Genomic DNA, 22563 nt, shown 5'->3' with positions numbered 1-22563 from the left:
GAGAGCTTTGCTAAGGCTATGTCCACGGTACTTAAAACATGGTGATGCTGAGTCCAGAGGTGACGATCTTTGGAGTGTCGGAAGAGCCGGGAGTCCAGGGGGCGAGAGAGATGTTTTGGCCTTTGCCTCCCTGGTAGCCCGGAGACGGATACTGTTAATGAGGAGGGACTCGAAGCCCCCGAAACTAGAGACCTGGGTTTGTGACATGCCGGGCCTTGCCGCCGCGTAAAAGTGGCGCCACGTAAATGACATCACCCGCACATGCGCAGGTTGACCGGCGCCAACCCGTGCATGCGCGATTGCCGCCCTCCCTGCTAGGGGGTGCTGGGAGCGGCGCCGCGTCATTTACGCACGCCCGGCCTTAGCGCCACGTAAAAGCGGTGCCGCGTAAATGATGCGGCCGGCGCCACGTAAATGACGTCACCCGCGCATGTGTGATTGCCGTCCTCCCCACTGCCGCCTCGCAAGAAGATGTTGGATGGATCTTGCGGGGCGGCGGAGGAAAGGAGGTCCTCCTTCAGAGAGGCCGGCCCGACGATCGGTGGGCACCGATCGTGGGCCAGACCCCTTTTGAGTCCCCCCCCCTCCGGTGCAGGAACCCACCCACCCACAGGTCAGCGTCCCCCCAGCGTTCCCACGCTGTTCCCGCCGGCAGCGACCAGGTGTGGATGGCGCCAGCGGGAACCTGTCATGTTGGGCAGGCCGCTCGGCCCATCCGGGCCGGAGAATCGCTGCTCGCCCGTTACAAACGGCGATTCTCCGAGCGGCCAGCCGTGATTTACGCTGCGCCAGTTTGGGGGGGGGGGGGGAAGAGAGAATCGTGTGCGGGTGCCGGGGCGGCGTGGCAGGACTCGCGCGGCGCCCCGGCGATTCTCCCACAAGGCGTGGTGGGGGGGAGAGAGAGAGAATTCCACCCAAGGTTGAGAAGGTGGGGACCTCATGAATAACCTCAGCCGGGAATTGAACCCGTGCTGCTGGCCTTGCTGTGCATCACAAGCCAACTGTCTAGCCAACTGAGCTAAACCGGCTGTAGATAATAAACAGCCTACCCATTCCCATCAAAAAGTATATGAAATTAAATAAGCAATGTCCTTGTCCTATAACATAGTCACCGTCAGCGTTGTAACCTTTTGAGACAGTAACTTACATTAGAGGACTCAAGCACAGTTGGCATTCATACATTAAATAAAACAATCACTCCTACACTACACTGATTATGAACGAGTGAAAGAGTCAGTTTAAATCCAGATGCACTCCTTTGTTTGACAATATAACACGAGCTTTAGCCACAAATAGATCAGTCCAGACCTGGAAAGGAAATCAGTTTGCAAAGTGCAAACACAAGGATTTCATCTTTCTTTACGATTCAGTTTTTAATATGAAGCATTGAATTTGCAAGAGCATAATCCACTTCTGTACAGGCCATCTTGAAGTATGAATGATGCAGCTGGGAGTTGAGTGCTTTCTCTACAAAAGCACAGTACTGTCACTGTTCTATAAATGACTTTAAAGGAGCTGAGCTCTATGTGGCATATTTCACACCGGACAAACGAATTTGATTTTGTGAGCATCAAGCAACTTTGTTATCTGCAAGACTCACATTCTACACAAACAACGTTACAGAGTAAAAAATACTGCAGCAATTACAGTCTGTCCAGCAGGAAACTGGTCACAAGCAATCATCTCTTGAAGTGGGCGATTCAACGCCTCCTCTGGCTAAATATTTTTTATTATGCAACTGGTTAACAAAACAGAACTCATTGGCTGCTGGTGCACTCAACCACATTTTTACTGCGTTTGAAACACTCGGAATGTCTGCCATGCTCCTATTCTGAAATGGAAGGCAAATCTAGATAGGTTCTTGTTTGCATGAAAGGGTCAGAGAGGAATTTTCCACAGTATTTTTTCCTTTATTATACCTTTATTTCCCTCTTTTCCTGCAGCAATATTACATGCCTTCTGTTGTGAGGAGCGGGGGGGGGGGGGGGGGGGTGGTGTTACGTGTGCATGTGTGTGAAAGAACTCATGGTGCTACGGCCATCGTGAGCGTGCAAATGGCTTAATGAACCAGTCGGTCTTTCACAAGCAAACATCTATATTCATAAGTACATGCTTGTGCCAACTGAAAGATTGTGTTTTCATTCCTACTAAACGTCCAGTCATAGCAGGAAAAGACAGACTGAAGAGACAGTAGATTTTGGAATAAATCTGTTAATGAGGCAGGACACAGCGTCAAATTTGGTCATATAGTTCATTGGCTTGTTACCAGCCCAAAGTGAGCATTCTGCAGCACAAAGCTCTTAAATGTAGCGCACATAGCATGAGTTTAACAATTTTTACTGGACAGACACTGAGCATACAGCATACAGGAAATGAAATGTCACACAGTGGTGGACATGTGTTTGAAGGGTGGCAGTGCAAAGGAAAGAATGCATATCAGGTTCAAAGTTCAGAATAAAGGGATCTATGTTCAGAAATCTGCACTTGAAATAAAATATCCCCGAAGCCCCAACGAGAAAAATATGACCTCTTTTATATTTAACCGAGTTTTAACTTCTCAAAAATATACATAGAATGCAATTTTATTAATATCTAATGGAGATATGAATGATGTGAAAGCACTGGGATGCAAGCTGCACGGCAGTGCTGACTCTACAGGAACATGGAGATCCAACCTACCAGATTGGTCAAATACAAGAATTTTGTCTGCTCTTTTTCAAAAAACACTTGCAACAGCTGCAGCCGCAGCCAGAGACAGGGCACTCAGGGAGAACTGGCAGAAGAATCATTCCAACAAAACAGACAAGGCAAATAAATTGATTTAATGCAACACCCTTTTCTACAAAAATGACCAATTCTAAAAGAATTTATTACAGTCCTTAAATAAAAAAGGCCTTAAATAATCAGAATTTGCTGTTTTTCTCCTTTTCGATGTTCACCTCACATCTGCCATTTTAAGAAAGCCTTCAGATAAAAGTCCACACTATCAGCACAACATAAAGGACCTGCCCCAAGCTGCACCTAAACATGCCAAAGCTTAGTGTAATTATTAAGAACTAAGTGCAACCATGACCTTACAATGGCACTCTGTCGCTTGCGCTTCATTACTGCTTCAATATGGATAATACTGATGCAAAGTTTGTGCTTCTTGTTTTTTTTATCAATTTTCTCCTTTTACATTCCCGTTTTAGTGAGAAGCAATCCTAAAAGATGCGCATACATCATTATTCCATTCCTCATAACCGCATAAAAAGTATAAAAATTATTTTCAAATCCAAACAGATGCTACAGCCTATTATCATACAATCTTTTCCACTTCTTGCTATTCTTATTCGCTTCCAGTTCAATGTCTGCCTCGAACATTGTTCTTCTATTTATACGCTTCCTCCCATCTGTTCCACACCTGCATCTTATGGTTTCATTTACTCCAAAACTCTGCTTTGCTCTGATTTCCTTGCTCTCCTGCTTTCCTTTCCACTTCTTTCGCTAACTCATCACCCACATCATCTGCATCCCAGATGTCACTGCATTTGTAATCACATGGCCTCACTGTACTCATCCACCAATGATTTGAGTTAATCCATAAACCATTAGCTTGGATAGAAGACTGGCTAACTGACAGAAGGCAGAGAGTCGGGAAAAATGGGTCTTTTTCTGGTTGGATAGATGTAACTAGTGGGGTGCCACAGGGTTCGGTCCTTGGGCCCCAACTATTTACAATATATATTAATGACTTAGATGTAGGGATAGAAGGTGCTCTAGCCAAATTTGCAGATTACACTAAAAGAGGTGGGATAGTAAGTTGCAATGAGGAAATAAGACATTTACAAATGGATTTGATAGGTTCGGTGAGTGACCCAAAATTTGGCAGATGATGGGCGCAATTCTCCCATCGGGAGACTAAGTCCCGACGCCGGAGTGAAAACCGGAGTCGGAGGCCGCTCCCAGCCCCCTATTCTCCCGCCCCCGGGGTGCTAGGAGCGGCGCCGCGACATTTACGCACGCCCGGCCTTGGCGCCACGTAAAAGCGGTGCCGCGTAAATGATGCGGCCGGCGCCACGTAAATGACGTCACCCGCGCATGTGTGATTGCCGTCCTCCCCACGGCCGCCTCGCAAGAAGATGTCGGATGGATCTTGCGGGGCGGTGGAGGAAAGGAGGTCCTCCTTCAGAGAGGCCACCCCGGTGCAGGAACCCCCCCCCACAGGCCGCACCCCCCCCCCCCCCCCCAGGGTTCCCGGGCTGTTCCCGCCGGCAACGACCAGGTGTGAACGGCGCCGGCGGGAACCTGTCGTGTTGGGCAGGCCGCTCGGCCCAGCCGGGCCAGAGAATCGCTGATCGCCCGTTACAAATGGCGAGCGGCGATTCTCTCAGCGGCCAGCCGGGATTCTCGCCGCGCCGGTTTGGGGGGGGGTGGGAGAATCGGATGCGGGTGCCGGGCGGCATGGCGCCCCGGCGATTCTCCCACCCGGCGTGGGGGGGGTAGAATTCCGCCCCATGTTTAATGTGGGAAAGTGTGAGGTTGTCCATTTTGGCTGTAAAAATGGAAAGGCAACTTCCTATTTAAATGGGCAGAAGCTTCAGAGTGCTTCGGTGCACTGTCTTCATGAATGAATCACAGGTAATTAGTATGCAGGTACAGAAGGTAATAAGGAAAGCAAATGGAATTTTGGCACTTATAGCTAAAGGAATAGAATATAAAAGTAGGCTGAGATTAGATCAGCCATGATCGTATTGAATGGCGGCGTAGGCTAGAGGGGCTGAATTTGAATTGTCTACTCCTGCTCCTGGTTCTTTTGTTCTTATCAGGAGAACTGCAACCTGCAAACCTAGCTGGTACTGGGGTCAGATAGTTTCAAATTAATTCATAGCAACAACAACTGGTGTTTACTGTAGCACCTTTAACAAGGTAAAACATCCCAATGTCCTTCACAGCAGTGATATCTAACAATGTGGCACCTAGCCCATGCAGAAAGATATGAAGGCAAATTATCAAAATCTTGGTCAAACAGTAGATTTCAATGAGCATCTTAAAGGAGAAGAGAGAGGTAGAGAGATGAGATAGATAGGTTTAGAGAGGAAATTCCAGACCTTTGGGGCATTGGCAGCTGAAGGCAGTTACCAATGCTGGAATGGTCCATTTCAGAGATGCTCAAGAGGCCAGAATTAGAGGAGTACAGATATCTATAAGGAGGCTGGATGAGATTATAGCGATAATAGTGACCACAATCACAATAAAAACCATTCTAGAGCACCTCCATATCAATAACACTGCCAGAGTGGGAAACCTCATGTAGCAGATCTCCACTTGGCCCACTGGAGCCAGGAAACTGATGTTTTTTAAGTAAATACTTATATTATAGTAGGTTTTGTCCCCAAATAAACAATGGGAGAATACTAGGCATAATACAGATTTATCTCTGCCTTCCACCTATTTCCATCTACTTCATGGTTTACAAACTGGAAGTAAACATAGGGGGGCAGGATTCTCCATAGCCCAGGCTGAAAACGTGTTCAGCGATCGGCCGGAGAATGGGCTCCGACGCCAAAATCGGGGCCGGCATCAGTTTGACGCCAGTCCGCCATGCTCCATCCCCTCCAAAATGTTGTCATCATGACGTGGGCCATTTCAGCGCTTTTGGCAAGTCATCGACCGGCACACCCGCGATGCTCTGCTCCCGGTGGGTCAAGTTCCCGATGGCGCGTGACACATGGGGCCTGAGCCGTCGTGCCAGTTGCGAACTGTGTCCAGCACCACCACACTCGGCCAGGATCCGTGCCGCTGGCTGTAGGAGTGTCTGCTAGGGCTGGGGAGACAAGTGGAGGAGGGGGGGGGGGGGGGGGGTGGGGGGGGGGGGAGGCCAGGGGATGGGCTGTGGGGTCGCGGTTTGCGGGTTAGGTTACGCACATGGCCGGCGCCATGTTGTACGGCGTGACCGGTGCAGGTCATGCGCATGCTTGGCCCAGCCATTCTCCAGCCCTTTTCGGCGCAGGCGGCAGGCGTTTCATTCAGCCTCGTGCTAGCCCCTCCCCCGTACCGGATCGGTGAGGGGTTGGCACCAAATTTCCTGGCGTCAGCACTTAGTCTCCAGAACGGAGAATCCAGCCCAGGGTTTATTTTTCTAAGTCTGCAACAAGGAGCCTTGCTTGACACCAGTGTGCCTTGGAAAATGTTGGGCACACTGACTCCGATTTTCTGTTCAACATCGGAATATTTGTAATTTTCCAATATAATCCAGGGCAGGCGAGATAGCTTGCTGACACCATTGACACAGACAATTACATTCGTACGCACTTCGTGAGTTAGCAAGGGAAGTTTAGAAATTAGGCAGGGAGTCCATTCCTGATTGTTTAATGGCTGCTGTTGGAAAGAACATGTGTGGAGGTTCTGAACTTGCTTAAAGGGAGAACAGTATAAATTTGATAACTAAGGGAAACAGAACACGGCACAGGCATGCCTCGTTCCTTGCTGAAATTCCTGAGGAGAGGGCAAAATAATCGCGAAGCAATAAACAAAAATAACTGGAACTCAAAACCTGCAAACTCCTAAAATGTCCATCAGCATCTGAAAAGAGAAGATGGATGTTTCAGGTATAGATCTGACTGGATAGGTGAAATATTTAGTCGTCTTTTCATTTTAAAAGAGGACAGTCCTGCTGTGAATTTCCGACATTTTGTGCCTTTATTTGAGATTACCAGCAGTTGCAGCTTTTTTCATTTCAGCCGGAACCAGCTCATCCCAGAAGATAACTGTTGAAACATGATTAGACCAATTGGTTGCTGAAATGTTTTTGTATCAAATCAGTATTCCACCTCTCATGGGATCAGTTGTTCTTGAGTTGATTATCCTAACAAGAAATGTTCACATTTTTTAAATTTCAAGTTACTTCGAAAGAAATTATCCTCAATGTGAGCAAAAATCATACATGGATTAACTGGGAAACAACCTTTCAGAAAACAAACGAGAAAAGTAAGAACCCTTTTTGATCATTCTTTAACTGAGTCCACAGAATGTCATGCAGCTGATGTGCCTTTTAATGATAATAATTAATAATCGCTTATTGTCACAAGTAAGCTTCAATGAAGTTACTGTGAAAAGCCCCTAGTATGACACTAAGGGATATAATTTCCTTTGATTGCTAACATAAATGAAAATGTCGGAGTAACTGCAAGACAGAGAAAACCATCTTATTCTTGCACTGGTGACCAGATAAAATTGCATTCCTAAATGTGTTACGCTTCAGAGCATTGCAGAGGTACCCACACACATTACAATAATATGTTCATTATGACATTGCCATGACAATATACAGAAAATTAGCACACATCCTGGTGTGGGAAACTGAAGCTTTACATGCTCTGGGCACTCATATTCACTCATGTCAGGTGCATGCGTAGCATTAGTAAATACTCTTTGATTCTCAACAGTCTTCGGAAAAATTGCACATTTCCACTGTTTAAAAATCTAGGCCTGTCAACAAATGCTGTTCTTTTACTAGTAACGGTATAAAAAACTAATCAAAAACACCACATAACTTACTTTATAAACATGAAAACGTGCCAGAAAAGGAAAGGATCTCTTCAGTTTGTCAAAGCGACGCATGCCTGAGCCGTGTTCTGTTTCCCTTAGTTATCAAGTTTATACTGTCCTCCCTTTAAGCAAGTCCAGAATTCCAACTTAGCCATTCCACTCTCTCTGGAGTAAAAATTCTTCAACTTCCCATGACTTAGAAAAGCTGCCGCTTTTTCTCAGGGGCACAATCCTACATCCCAACATTTTCCGTTTTCTTTAAATTATAAAAGTAGAAATTGTTTTGCATGTTCACTGTTTATGGCTCAAGTGATTTCTTGTTGATGGGATAAATAGAAGCTTTCTCCAATAACATTCGTTTCAAAGCTGCCATACGCTGTAGGAGTCGACCAAGTACTGAATGGTAAATCTGTGCTGCTTTGCTAGTCAACTGCAGCACAATTTGGACAGAAGCCAGGAGGTCAATATTAACTGGAGGATGGAGAGTTCATTTCCTGTGGGCCCCTCAGCTGATGGTTTAACAAGGCAATTCTCCACGCCTCCTCACATACCGCCAATCTCCTCCCCCCCACTTCCACACCCGCTGTCCAACTAGCACAGGAGCATACAAGATAAAGCAGTGTTGTGCTCAGTCCTGCAGTTAAAGCTGAAAAAGGCAAACCTGCAGTTTCTTGTATAAATTCCCAGTGAAATCAGTTAGAAATGGAGAAAATTTCAGCTGTGCACTCTCTGGAAAACCATTCCACTTAAAGGGACACTGCTTTTAACAGTAAAGGTCTGATGGTAATTGTCTTTTAATCTTTAAAGAACTAGCAGTGAGGTGTGTAATTTTCATCAAATCATTTGTTATCACATTCAAATGATATTGTTTATGTAATAAATACCAAGCTGTGCACCTGTAAACAGATTGGAGGGGCGAGGCGGGAGTAATTGCCTTCCACTTTATAGCATGATTCAAGACTTCCAGTGATTTCACCATAGACAAGGCTGAGAAAATTATACAAGTTTAAGGCCAACAAACTCTCAAGGAAGAAAATATAGATTCTGCAGATCGAATCACTTTCTTTGATGTATGATGGAGTTGTCTATTCATATTTATACCTTGCGTGCCAGGAATAATTTTTGGATGAAATATAAATTCAATCCACTTGATCCAAACAAACAATACTTGGAGAAGAAGGGAACAAGGCAGCAGAGCAGGAGCTGGAACAGGGACAGAAACCAGAACAGGGAACAGAATTCTGAAGCAGCCAACTCTGCAAGAATAATCAAGCAGCCACTCCACTACATGCAGTTGGGAATGGGAGCTGTGGCATGAGAACTGACAAAATAAGCACTCTGATTGGGAGCAGGAAAGACTGTACTAATACAATGGGACTTTATGGTCAGCTTGTTAATTGATGTACAATCTTCACAGGAGCAAAAACACTAGGGGCCAGATATTTGCAGAGTTAGGCTGGCTCCGGTGGCTCTAGAAATGGCAAATGGGACTCGATTCCCCAATTTCCGCTCCATTTGCGGTGCTGACAATTTTTGCTAGCACGGATAAGGGTGCAGATCTTGAGCACTCACCCTGCGGTCCCGAACTGGCCAGTTTAATTGTAGGGTAGGTATCCCATAGATACCACCACCACCCCACGCTCACCCCCGCAATTTGCATGGAGTTAGGTCAGCTTCTTGAGGGCCCGTGTTTAATGACTCCGCAGAGGAGTCGTGAACCATAGTCTGGAATCAGGGACCTTTTGAAAGGGTATGTTTGAAAAAGTCTCACCAATGTCCCTTCTATGGCCTCCATGCTACCTCCCCTCACCCAGTATGCATGATGTACACAACTAATGAGCCATACAATAATAATGGCAAGTCTTGAAATACCCATTCAAAAATCTGCTTTTTATAACTGCTGCTTTTACAACCTTGAATGTCAATCAAACCACCATTCATAGGTCCGAATTTCTAAGATGGTTAGGGCACAGTGCCTTAGTCAAAATGGCACCCAAGACCCCGAATTCAGAAGTTCCCACCCCCATATCCAGCACCCATCATTTTCACCAGGAAGGTAGTGGTGGAGAGTGTGGTGATGTGCATCACTGTAAATACATGTAAGCTAGACAGACACTAGAGGGAGCACCAGAAACATCACACACACACACTCAACCAATAGATAAGTTAGATGGGAGGCGACCAATGGACATTCACGATACACAAGGAGGTGACACGACCACAGGGGGGCATTACACCAACCAATACATAAAGGACACCACAGACATGATCAGCCCTTTTGGCCATTATCACACCCACCACGTGGAAGACAGCAGCTGGTTAGTCAGTTTAGGTAGCTACAATAGGATTAGCAGTAGTGTCGAACTCAAGTTATAAAAGTGTACATAGTGTAAATAAATTAGTTGAAGTTATTTACACGTCTCGACCTTCCTTGACAAATGCAACACAAGGAAGCCGCTTATGTTACAAAGGAAACATAACAAAACAGAGAGGACAGAGAGTGGGATGCACTTTCCACATTTGTGATTCATGGAGATACCGGCACATTTCAAAGTGCTCCTGCCTTCATTCAGAAGCAATTTTTGTTACCGGGATTTCCAAAACATGACCTTAAGGATTAAGGATTAGAGGAAAAGATCTAACTCTGCCAGAGTTCTTGTCAAGGTCAGCTTTTGAATGCCACATTTTGGAGTTCATGTACCTCTTTGAGATTGTTCATAGTAGATGTGTAATGTGCATACAAAGTGGATAAGGGCTGTGGAACAGTCAAGCTGTCATGTCATTTAATTCCCTTCTGTTTAAATTCAGAAAAAAAGCCTGCTGTTGAAAAGAATTGGCTCTTGCAACTTTGATATATTGCAAATGTTTGTTCAAATAAGCCTGAGGGTTATCATAATATTAGTGTTGCTTGAATGTTTCTAAACCTACGATTATCAGTCATGGGTTTGTAAGCTCACATTTTATTGATAGCTCCAAGTGGTCTTAAAAGGATTAGTCTCTTTAATGTGTGACTATAATAATAAATGTTTATTTTATAATGGATTAAGTACTTGAAGGGATTTAAATGTATTGAATGAGTTGGAATAGGAGTTATAAAGGGCCCTGGGGATGATTGGGTGACACGGGATTGCATGGAGGATATGAGGGGCCATGAGGGTTTGATAGAGGAGGAAATAGGGGAGGTATATGGCCATTGGGATGGGTGAAGATGCATGGATTGACATGAAGGGTATGCAGGGAGCCATGGGGGGTGGTTAGAGGAGCATAGGTTTACATGGAGGCTATGAGGAGCCAGGGCATTGGCAGTGAAGCACTGGTGGCATTGCAGCTATGAAGAGCCATGGGGATAAGTGGGGAGCATGCGTTGGCATAGAAGATATAAGGGGCCATGATGGTGGGTGGGGCATTAGATGACATGTAGGTGGCATTAGGTGACATGTGCAGCGGAAGTGTGTGAGATGATGGCTAATGAGTCTCACCATTTTTAATTATAACTGGCGTAACATCTCAGAGCACCAAGGCAGACCTTTTAATCAGCCCAACTCGGCATTTGGCAGCCCTTGAGCCTGTCTCTGCACTGTTCCAGGAAGTTACTCCTGAATCGGGTTAGCAGAGTCAGAAAATTCAGGAGCTAAACTTCAGCTCAGAGTGATATTCGCAGAAACTACTCTTCACACCCGCTCGTCCTGTCCAAATAAAATACATTGAAAAAACATATGAAAGAAATCACTTATTAAAACCTCCAGGTTGTCAATCAAAGCTAACATTCCCCCGCAACCTGTAAACAGATTCTTGCTGAGCTAATCCATTCATGTGGTTTGAGTTCAGTCAAGTATTCATAAGGGGAACATCTGAGAACCATGTGAATAGAAACAGGTGGCCAGGCATCTGTTTCTCCAGGTGGGGTGATGACTAGAGGCATAATAGTCTGGAATGAAACTGGGGCAAAGTCCCAGAGAACCAAGGCAGATCTTCTAACAAGCTCACCTTACACTCACCCACCTCTGTGGCTGTCACATCCAAACTGCTCCAGGATCCTAAACCTAATTATGGGGTCTAATTTTGCAGCCATTTTCTTCAAAATGCAATCGAGCGGCAATTCTGAGAAGAGGAATTCTCAGGTAATTTTCAAGACTATGAAAATCAGTCGCCTTGATTGGAGATCGGCATCCATGAGTATAGAAAAAGCCTTTGTGAAAATAGATCTCTAAATCAAGTACATTGAACCTCATCGGACACAATCACGAATTTGTCTGAAGTGGTTAAAGAAAGACATATGCTGAGCTTGTAACCAGTCTAGATCACTTGAAGATGTCAGCAACACATCCCTATAATTAGGTTATTATACAAAGAGAGATAGGCCAATACGAATCTGTTCCCATTCAAATTAGATACTCAGACTCTTTCCAAAAGCAATCAATTCCACTGAACGCAAGAACGTAGCAATGGCTAAGCCACACTGTAACAATGGTATAAAGAGCAAGACCGAGTGAGAAAAACAGGCAAAGTCAGAGGTAGATGGAGTTCCACAGAACCAAAATTCCAATCTCACAAAGGCCTGGATTTTAACCCGGAGATAAATCCGGTGCAGGGGGCTGTTGGGGTGGGGAAATCTGGGAGAACAGAAAATCCTACACAACGTAACTACAGAGCTCCTGTAAAGGGGGTTTCCATCGACAGACAGGCTGACAATCTGGAGCCCTTCCTGGCTGGAAACCTGCTTCACAGAGCTGAAAACTATGACAGCAGGTATTAGGGGAGTGAGAAAAATCATAGGAGGGGTTGCACAGGGAGTAGGTGTCCTAATTATGTGGCATGGGGGACTGGTGAAATGAGGTTTCTGTTAATAATACTCTGAGCTGAATGTTCGCTCCCAAGTTGCATGTGCAGAGTCAGGAAATTTTCAGACTCCACGAACCCGATTCAGGGAGAACTTCCTGGAACATAATGGAGACAGGCTCAAGGGTTGCCCTGGCCTATAAGCAATGTTGTAAAAGCACTTACCTCATGGATTCAGGCCTACTCATTCCCTTTTCAGCTACCATATTTTCTGAGCCTGTAAAACTCAGGATTCTGTGGTTAAAAATATAATGGGCTGGATTCTCCATCGGCGGGATCCTCCGTTTCACCGGCAGCGCATTCATGCCCGCCCATTTCCTGACGGCGTGGGGGTGCCCACAATGGGAAAGCTCATTGGCCAGCTGGCGGGACAGAGAATCCTGCTGCCAGCGGGGCCGCGCCGCACCCGAAAACGGTTGCGGCGTGATGGAGAATGCCGCTCAATGACTGTTTGCGCACAAGTCAAAGTATATTCCCTCAAAAGGGGAAGGTAAGGATCAAGAGCATCCTGGATGAAAAAGAAGATAGAAATGAAGATAAAGAAGAAAAGGTATGTTTATAACAAGTGTCAGGTAGAAAATACAATTGAGAACCAAGAGAAATATAGAAGGTTCAACGGGGAGGTGAAAAGAAGCATATTAGGGAAGTGAACAGGGATCATGAGAAAAGCCAAAATAAAGGGGAATCCCAAAGTTCCATCGGCATATAAATAGTAAAAGTGTGGTTAAAGGAGTAGGACCGATTTAGGGATCTAAAAGGGAACGGTGACAGAGGAGGAAACTCTTGTTAGAAGTGTTTAAAATTGATAAGGACGATGCGTTGGACAGACAGTCGTTACTTAAAATTGTCATGTCACAAGGACTGGATGAGATGCATTCAAGGGAGAGAGCGTGGAAATTACAGGGGCACTGGCTATAATCTTTTTGTCTTCCCTAGACTCAGGGGAAGAGCCAGAGAAGTAGAGAATTTAAAATATTATGCCCTTGTTCAAAAAAGGTTATAAGGATGAGCAATTACAGATCAATTAGTATAACTTTAGTGGTGGGGAAGCTTCGAGAAACAATTATTCTGGATATAATTAGTGGTCATATGGAGAAAAGTGGGTAGATTAGGAAGAGCCAGCATGAATTTAAAATGGGGAAATCATACATAACTAACTTGCTGTAATTTATAGAAGAGGTAAAGAAAGGGTCGATGAGGGTATGTTGTTGAAGTGCTGCATACTTTCAGAAGGCATTTAACACAGTACCACACAACGGACTTGTGAGAAAAGTTATAGCTCACGGAATAAAAGGGCCAGTAGCAACGTGGATACAAAATGGTTGAGTAATAGGACACAGAGAGCAATGGATATTTTTGGGGCTACAGGAAGGTTTGTAGTGGAGTTCTACAGGGATTGGTATTGCTTGCTTTTCCTGATATATATTAATGATCTAGACTTTGGTGCGCCGTGGCAATTTTAAAGCTTGCGGATGACAAAAAACGTGGAAGCATTGTAAACTGTGAAGAGGACAGTGTAGAACTTCAAAAGGACATCGATATGTTGGAATGGGCTGATAGGTGACACATGATGCTCAATGTGGAGAAGTGTAAGGTGATACATTTTGGTAGGAAGAACATGGACAGACAATATAAAATGAGGAGTACAGTTCTTAAAAGGGAGCAGGAGCAGAGGGACCTGTGTATGTGCTTAGATCATTGATCAGGACACAGGGGAGAGAGCAATTAATAAAGCATACAGTATCCTGAGCTTTATTAATAGGGTATAGAGTGCAGAGCAAGGATGTTGTGCTGTACTTATACAAGACCCTAGTTAGACCTCAGCTGGAATATTGTGTACAGTTCTGGGTGCCACACTACAGGAAGGATGTGAACGCATTGGAGAGAATGCAGAGGAGGTTTACAAGAATGACTGCAGTGATGAGAAACTTTAGTTATGAGGATAGATTGGAGAGGTTGGGACAGTTCTCCTTGGAGAGAAGGTGGCTAAGATAGAGATGTTAAAAATTTTTACTGCATAGTTATGGTCAGTGTAGAGGCCATGGAAGAGTGCTCGCTGGGTCAGGGAATGAAGACAACGCAGTTATGTGATCCTTCACGCTTCGCGTTAGGGATCACAAGGAGGGCCTGTAGCCACCTGGGTTGGCCACTTCCCGACTTAAAATGGAGAACCACAAAGACTCCAGGGAAATTCAGCCAACACAGGCAAAAACTAGCAAGTGCAGAAATCCTGTGTATTAGTACTTGCAAAAGCCCAAACAGCACTGAAACCAGCAGCCATCTGCATATTAATGAGCGATCCCCGGGCACAATTGAAACACTTAAGGTGAATAAGGCCAAGCCAGACTCCTCGGCGCCAGCATAAGCCAAGACAAAGGAAGGCCAACGGACACTTAGGGACCGCCCAGCGATCAGGGTACTCCAGTATTTGAGAAATCGATCCAAGTGATCGGAACGCAGTCCAATCACTTGGAACCAGGTACGGGGTCCGCCCCGAAGGGCGGGATGCCCCTGGGGACTATAGAGTCTCCAGGTTCAAATCGTCCTTCTTGGCAGGGTCACTCAGCAACACGAATCAACCCTTGACAGTGACCTGCCCAGCTGCCGCACCAACCAAGTAAGTCTCCAGTCAACGCACGCTACGAGATAGGCGCTCCTAGGTACCAGTCCATACCAGCTTTTGAATCCTACAGACTCAGATCGAACGAAAGGCCATTTGTTCCCCTGACCTGGTGGGCCAGTTCCAAAGCTAAGTATAGGCCTTTTAGTGATAGAGAATAGTCCAGAAAGTAGAGTTTATGCATGAGTAGTGATTTACTGAGTATAATAAATGTGTTTTGATTTGAATCTTACTAATTGGTGTGTTGAGTTATTGATCAGTACTTGAACTTGAACCTCGTGGCGGTATCATAAAGACTCTAGAGCAAAGATTATAGAAACAGAGCAAATTACGAATTAAGAGCCAACCAAAGTTAGCAACAGTAGATAGGGATAAACTTTTTCACACAACCAGTGGTTCAGGTCTGCAATGCACTACCTGGAAGTGTGGTGGAGGCAGGTTGAATCAAGGCATTCAAGAGGGCATGCAAAGATTCTTTGAATAAAAACAAAGTGCAAGATTATTGGGGAAAGACAGCTGAATGGCACAGTCATAATGTTCACTTGGAGAGCCAGTGCAGATGCGATGGGCCTAATTACCCCCTTCTACACTGTAACATTGCAGTGATTCTGTGAAGTGAAGGCATGCAACTTCATTATAAGATTTCATAGGCCAATCTACTTTCACTGGTGAGCGGATTGGTCGCCCATCCTTCAAGCCTTGTTAATTAAAACCGGAAGTGTACGAGTTGATTCAGCTTTTGATATTTTGCATTTGAACTGCTAACGGCACCCCAACATACTCATTTTTGGGAGTCAAAATTGAATCCGGAATGTCTAATTTGGTATGAAGCTCACATTGGTAGAGACATTGGGTGTGTTTTAGAGCTCTTTGAGGGTGTAACAATCCTGGTAGGTAAAGGGGTGCAGTAGATGCAGTATATTTTGGTTTCCAAAAGTCATTCAATATGGTGCCACATAAAAGATTGCTGCACATGATGTTAATGATGATATATTAGCACAGATAGAGAGGGTTGGCTAACTAACAGGAAACAAGTCAGGATAAATGGGTCATTTTCAGGTTGGTAAACTGTAACTAGTGGAGTGCTATGGGGATCAATGCTTTATCTATCTACAATCTATATTAATGACTCTCCACGCACAAAACAAAATTTAATGACTTGGATGAAGTGGCCAACTGAAGAGACTGCAGAACGTTGTGGTACAGAGCCCTTGTACATGAATTACAAAAGATTAGCAAGCAGATACAGCAAGGGTAGGAAGTCAAATATAATGTTGGAATTTATTGCAAGTGGGACAGTCTTGCTCAACTGTAGCATTAGTTGAACTACTCCTAGAATACTATGTACACCTTTAGTCTCCTTACTTAAGGAGGGATATTCTTCCACTGGAAGCAGTTCAGAAAAGGTCCATTAGGCTGATCCCTGTGGGATAAAGGGGTTGTCTTATCAGGATAGTTTGATGTGGAGATGCCGGCGTTGGACTGGGGTGAGCATGGATAGTTTGAGCAGATTAGGCCTCTATCCAGTTTCGAAAAATGAGAGGTGATCATATTGAAACATATATGATTCTGAGGACATTTGACAGGGTAAGAGGGTATTTCGACAGGGTGAGAGGGTTCTTCTCCCTCATGGGGTATCTAGGGCTAGTGGATAGAATTTAAAAATAGATGGCATGACCGGATGCCTCATCGCGCCCGACTCAGTGACGCAATGAGACCGTTAAATCTCGCAGGAGACCTCTTGCGAGATTTGCAACGCTCGGATTTAACGGGATCTTGCGAGACTTTGAGATCTGGATCTCACCCTCGCTGGGTGAGATCCAGATTAACATATTTAACTGAGCCATTAGGCATATTTAAATGAGCTATGAGGCTCATTTAAACATGCCTGCGCTGTATTATCCCAGCATCCGGGAACTACCAGCCTCCCCCGCAAAGCCTCGACCCGGTGTTGTTTAGCACTGGTCCATACAAATGTGGGCCAGGTGTAACGGCACTGGGGGGGGGGGGGGGGGGGGGGGGCTCCCAGGCCACCCAGGTGGTCGGAGTCTGGGCAGGGTGGTCACATGGCACTCCCACTGCCAGCCAAGCACCTTGGTACTGCCAGCCTGGCACCCTGACAATGCCACCCTGGCACTACCAGGTGGCACAACCAGGCTGTCAGGGGCACTGCCAGGTTGTCAGGCTGACAGTGCCAAGGTGCCCGTGCATTTATGAGGGGGCCCTCACATCTACAATTCTCATTTCTCTCTTCTGGGGCAAAATTCTCCGTAATTGGCGCGATGTCCGCCAACCGGCGCCAAAAACGGCGCAAATCAGTCCGGCATCGTGCCGCCCCAAAGATCCTCCGCATCTTGAGCGGCCGAGCCCGAATCTTGAGGGGCTAGGCCCATGCCGGCCTGATTTCCGCCCCGCCAGCTGGCGGGAAAGGCTTTTGGTGCCCGCCAGCTGGCGCGGAAATGACATTGCCGGGCGGCGCATGCGCGGGAGCGTGAGCGGCCGCTCACGGCATCCCCGCGCATGCGCAGTGGAGGGGGTCTCTTCCGCCTCCGCCGTGGTGGAGACCGTGGCGAAGGCGGAAGGGAAAGAGTGCCCCCACGGCACAGGCCCACCCGCGGATCAGTAGGCCCCGATCGCGGGCCAGGCCACCATGGGGGCCTCCCCCCCGGGGCCAGATCGCCCCGTGCCCCCCCCCCAGGACCCCGGAGCCCACCCACGCCGCCTTGTCCCGCCGGTAAGAGAGGTGGTTTAATCTACGCCGGCAGGACAGGCATTCTAGCGGCGGTGGGGCCCGCCAACCGGCACGGCGCGATTCCCGCCCCCGCCGAATCTCCAGTGCCGGCGAATTTGGCAACCGGTGGGGGCGGGATTCACGGCGGGGGGGTCGGAGAATCTCGTCCCTGCTCCCTTTGTCCTTGATCTCTTTTGTACCACATTCCTCCTCTCGTCACTCTCCTTCCATTTTTCCCATTGCCCCTCTCTTCCCCTCCACCTCTCCTTTGCCTATTTGTTTACCTTTTTTACAGACCTGTATGTTTTGCATTCATGGGCGTCATTCTCCGACCCCCCCAGCGGGTCGGAGAATGGCCGTTGGCCGCCGTGAATCCCGCCCCCGCCGGTTGCCGAAGTCTCCGGCACCGGATATTCGGCGGGGGCGGGAATCGGGCCGCGCCGGTTGGCGGCCCCCCCCGCTGGATTCTCCGGCCCGGATGGGCCGAAGTCCCCCCGATAAATTGCCTGTCCCGCCGGCGTGGATTAAACCACCTTTTGAACGGCGGGACAAGGCGGCGTGGGCGGGCTCCGGGGTCCTGGGGGGGTCGCGGGGCGATCTGGCCCCGGGGGGTGCCCCCACGGTGGCATGGCCCGCGATCGGGGCCCACCGATCCGCGGGCGGGCCTGTGTTGTGGGGGCACTCTTTCCCTTCCGCCTCCACCACGGTCTCCACCATGGTGGAGGCGGAAGAGACTCCCTCCACTGCGCATGCGCGGGAAACTGTCAGCGGCCGCTGACGCTCCCGCGCATGCGCCGCCCCGAGATGTCATTTCCGCGCCAGCTGGCGGGGCAACAAAGGCCATTTCCGCCAGCTGGCGGGGCGGAAATTCCTCCGGCGTCGGCCTAGCCCCTCAATGCTGGGGCTCGGCCCCAAAAGATGCGGAGCATTCCGCACCTCTGGGGCGGCGCGATGCCCGTCTGATTGGCACCGTTTTGGGCGCCAGTCGGCGGACATCGTGCCGTTTTGGGAGAATTTCGCCCCAGGATTCTCATATTTTATTTCTTTTGTCGTTTTTTTCACCTCTCTCTATAGCATACCTATTTTATACTTTAATCAGCAGAAGTTAATTTCGTAGACAATTCTTTATAAAAACTGCAAAAACGTTTTATAACCAGAAACAAAGATTTTGAAAAAACAACAGACTGACAGTGGCCAGGAAAATGCCTCTTTATGACTCTAGTTTAAAGCATTTGGCAGCAGGATATGACTGAAGCAGTCACAAAGACAGCAGCAACAATGCAGCAATTAAGTTTATTGTTTATAAAGCTCACTTGATGGCATTGTATTATCTCTCATCAAGCTTTACTTCAATTACAAAGTAAGATATAAACTCAACAGTTCAGGCTGTAGAAATTATATAAAACAAAATACATTACACGTGTGTAATCTTTATTATAAACATTGTGCGTCTGTCACCTACATAGGAGGAGAAAGGAGAATTGAAGAGATATGGGAAAGATGGAGAATCCAGAGAAGAGGGAGAGGGGAGAATTTTGGGGAATGGGAAGGGGAGAGGAAGAGGGGATCGGGATCAGGAGAAGAGAATGAACGGGAAGTGCAGAGAATGAAGGGAGAGAGGATTGTTAAATTTGTATGTCAACTGAATAAATTTCCCTCTTTCTCATCAATTGTTTTTTATTCTTTCTGATTAGCCATTTTTATTATATCCATGATTCCTCAACAATATTGTGCAAAACCTTTTATCCCCATTTCAATTTCCTTCCCAAACAAATTCCACTGTGCTGCAGGCTGCAGGAAGTTTAAAGGTCAGACAGGCCTTGCAACTATTCTGCAGAAAAATACGAGAGATGGAGCTCCAGTACAACCGGACGATTTGGCCTTTTGTTTGTAGCCTACCTCTTTTGCTGCACCCAACCTCCAGATGAGGAGGAATTTGATAAGTGGCACCAAAGATGGGTTTGGTATAGTATTGTAAATCAGTCCATGCACTTGTTGCAAGGAAAGATTAAGAGAGCCTGTCCACACAATTCCTTCCCATCAGTGGGCGGAGTGCAGATACTTCATAAAGAGCGTATTTTTCTTTGAAAGCCAGGCAACTAATTTAGCATTAAAGTTAAGCACTGGACGATGCACATAGTGCCTAAAGTAAAGCCTAGCCGAAGCCTTAAACATCCATTCAGTATTGTGAATTAGAATATTTAAAATTAATCTGAAACAAAGTAAGAATTTTGCTTCCACCCAATTATTTTTTAATGTTTTATTTAAGGAAACTTGTTAGCTGCTACCTCATACCACTGTGGGTTAATTTCCCGGCTCTTTCCTCCTCATTCCCAGCTGTTTAGTTTTCCTCTATATTTTCTTCAGTTATTCCCCTTTCATGAGTTATTTCCTCTCCTAGAACCCAGCTAATTTCCTTCTCCTCTGCCACACCTCCACACCATTCCTGCAGAAGTTCAAGAAGACAGTTCACCATCACTTTTTCAAGGGAAATTAGGGATGGACAATAAATGCTGGCCTAGCCAGCAACACCCACATGGTAAGAATGAATATTAAAAAGTCATTGGCTACTTGTTGTCTTCCAAGCATTCAGAGTGCATTGGCCAGGTCAGAGTTCCAGACACTTGGGGGGCAATTCTCCGAGCCCCGCGTCGGGCCGGAGAATCGCCGCAACCACGCCACGACGCCGGCACACGATTCTCCGCAGCGACGGCCGCTGGAATCGGCGGGGTCGCCGATTCTCCGGCCCACATTGGCCGCGCGGATCCGACAGAGTCCCGCCGGCGCAGTTCACCCCGGTCGCTGCCAGCGGGAACTCTGCGCGAACGGTCGGGGGGCGGTCTGTGGGGGGAGAGGGGATCTCCTTCACTGGGGGGGCCTCCGATGGGATCTGGCCCGCGATCGGGGCTCACCGATCGGTGGGCCGGCCTCTCTCTCTCCCCCCCCCCCCACCCAGGCCTACTTTCTGACGCAGCCGGCCCCTGAACACCGACGCCATGTTGAGTCGAGGCCGGCGTGCTAAAGAAGTCCCCCGCGCATGCGCAGGTTGGCGTGACGCCCATCTGGCGCCGGGAAAGGAGGCTGGAGCGGCGTGAACCGCTTGGGGGACAGAATCGGTCATACCCGGGCCCGGTTCGCGCCATCGTGAAACGCGACGGCGTTCACGACGGCTCCATATTGGAGAATCGCCCCTTGCAGTTTATTTTGTAATCATCCAGTAGATGGCAGGATTCCACAAGGCAAGCAGGCAACTATCTTTTCCCCACCTTTAAAATGGAATATCATACTTCAGTTGAGGTTCATTTGCTGAGGTATTAAGAATCAGAATGGAGTTGGAATGACGAGCAGTCCAGTCATGACTTTAAAATAGTAAATGATATAGTTGACTATTTGACTAATAAGGCTATCTCGTGACATACAATGTCTGACTGCAGGTCAAGAACGATAATCCATGGTTTACCAATCTAACCTCAGTTACTAACACTGGCAGCCTCTTCCATGCTCCTTAATTGTAAGTACCAAAATCCAACATGAGTCTCATTAAAAAGGATTTCGAGTTTATTAAACCAGGTTCTTAGCTGACTCTCACTGCCCCATCAGACCAAGAGCAGCTGGGGTGTCTGTGCTGCAATGATCACAGGGTAAAATAACTTCAGCAGTGGCACAAATTGGATGGCCTATCTGCTAAAAATGTACCGTCTACATCTCACATGCCATTTCAGTTGTCTCCTTGGCTAGTGAGAGCACTAAGTCATGAGTGTAGGATTAAACCATACTCTTGAGCATATTCTCAGCTAACAATTTAGTTACATTGTCAGAAATTTTTTAATGGTCATCTTCTGAATTTGTAACTTTAGAATTCTTTTGTGACATGGTGGATAAGTATGCTTTAAAAATATCAACTCAGCTTAAATGCTACATCAAAAAGGAAGGCAAGTCAAACTTCTTATTCACTTGCCGCATTTTGTATTAGTCAGTTCCTTCCTTCAGCACGCAAATTGGTGGATTTTCTTTTGTTTCACTGCCATTTCCAACCTCCTGAAAGTTACAGGCTCTTTGTTGCTGCAGCAAGGTTTATTTTAATGCACTCTAAAACAAGTTGGAGACCAATGGCAACAATTAAAGACTGCTTGGTAGAGAACATGTGAGGAGGATGAATTGGTATTGGGACGGAAGAAAAGATTCTTCCTGCTTGAATTAAAGATACAGGCTGCTTGACTTAAAGTGGCATGTCCATTAATCATGGATCAAAAATGTAACGGCAAAAATAAAAGAAAGCGGAAATAGGGAATGAACAGGGAATAAACAATAAGGACCCAGAAACTAGCGACAAGAGTGTTGCTGTTGTTGACAGCAAACATCGCTGCTGTGCAGCGCTTCCTCCTATATTTCTCCCGATCCGGGCTTGAGGGGATTAGCAATTTGCTAGAATTTTTGAAGAAGTTAGTGGATGAGGGTATTCCAATAGATATTATAACAGAAAATGATGGAAATACTCAGCAGGTCCAGAAGTGAAGAGAAAAATAGAATAAACATTTCTAGTTGTGACCTTCCATCAGAACTCGTAAAAGTTAGAAAATGGAGAAGTAAAGAAAAGAAAACAAATGGGAAGGTGTGGGATAGGGCAGAAGGTGGGAGAGAGGTGTGAATAACAGAATAATGAACAGCTGTCTTCTGAAAGCAAAAATTAGAAAAAATACAGCTAACACTAACACAAGCAAAGAAATGGAGCCAAAATTGGGGGCAAGGCAGGGGGGTGTTTGAGAATCCAGAGATTCAGTCAACAATTTTGACCCATAATGTTGAGTTCTGGGGCGAAATTCTCCGTTATCGACGCAAAGTC

The 22563-nt window shown here is 46.5% G+C and overlaps 1 protein-coding gene across 15 annotated transcripts in view; it reads right to left on the bottom strand.

The window, feature by feature from the left end:
• tnk2b (tyrosine kinase, non-receptor, 2b) overlaps window positions 1–22563 on the bottom strand; it is a 543428-nt gene that overhangs the window by 209908 nt on the left and 310957 nt on the right. For 2 of the 15 annotated variants that reach the window (XM_072474110.1, XM_072474112.1), the window contains exon 1: window positions 7540–7953. The exons of 12 other annotated variants lie outside the window; for them this stretch is intronic. Coding sequence is in view for 2 of the 3 variants with exons in the window: in XM_072474112.1 (XP_072330213.1) it covers window positions 7540–7602 (63 nt within the window). In the remaining variant the exon portion in view is untranslated. Of the gene's footprint in view, window positions 1–7539; window positions 7954–22563 lie in introns of those variants that run through there. One more of the 15 variants, XM_072474114.1, reaches the window with a different exon arrangement.

This window comes from Scyliorhinus torazame, chromosome 14 (assembly GCF_047496885.1).
Source record: "Scyliorhinus torazame isolate Kashiwa2021f chromosome 14, sScyTor2.1, whole genome shotgun sequence".
NCBI classification, from domain to species: Eukaryota; Metazoa; Chordata; class Chondrichthyes; order Carcharhiniformes; family Scyliorhinidae; genus Scyliorhinus; species Scyliorhinus torazame.
The sequence above is the reverse complement of the archived record's forward strand: the minus strand, read 5'-3'. Positions and strand labels throughout refer to the sequence as shown.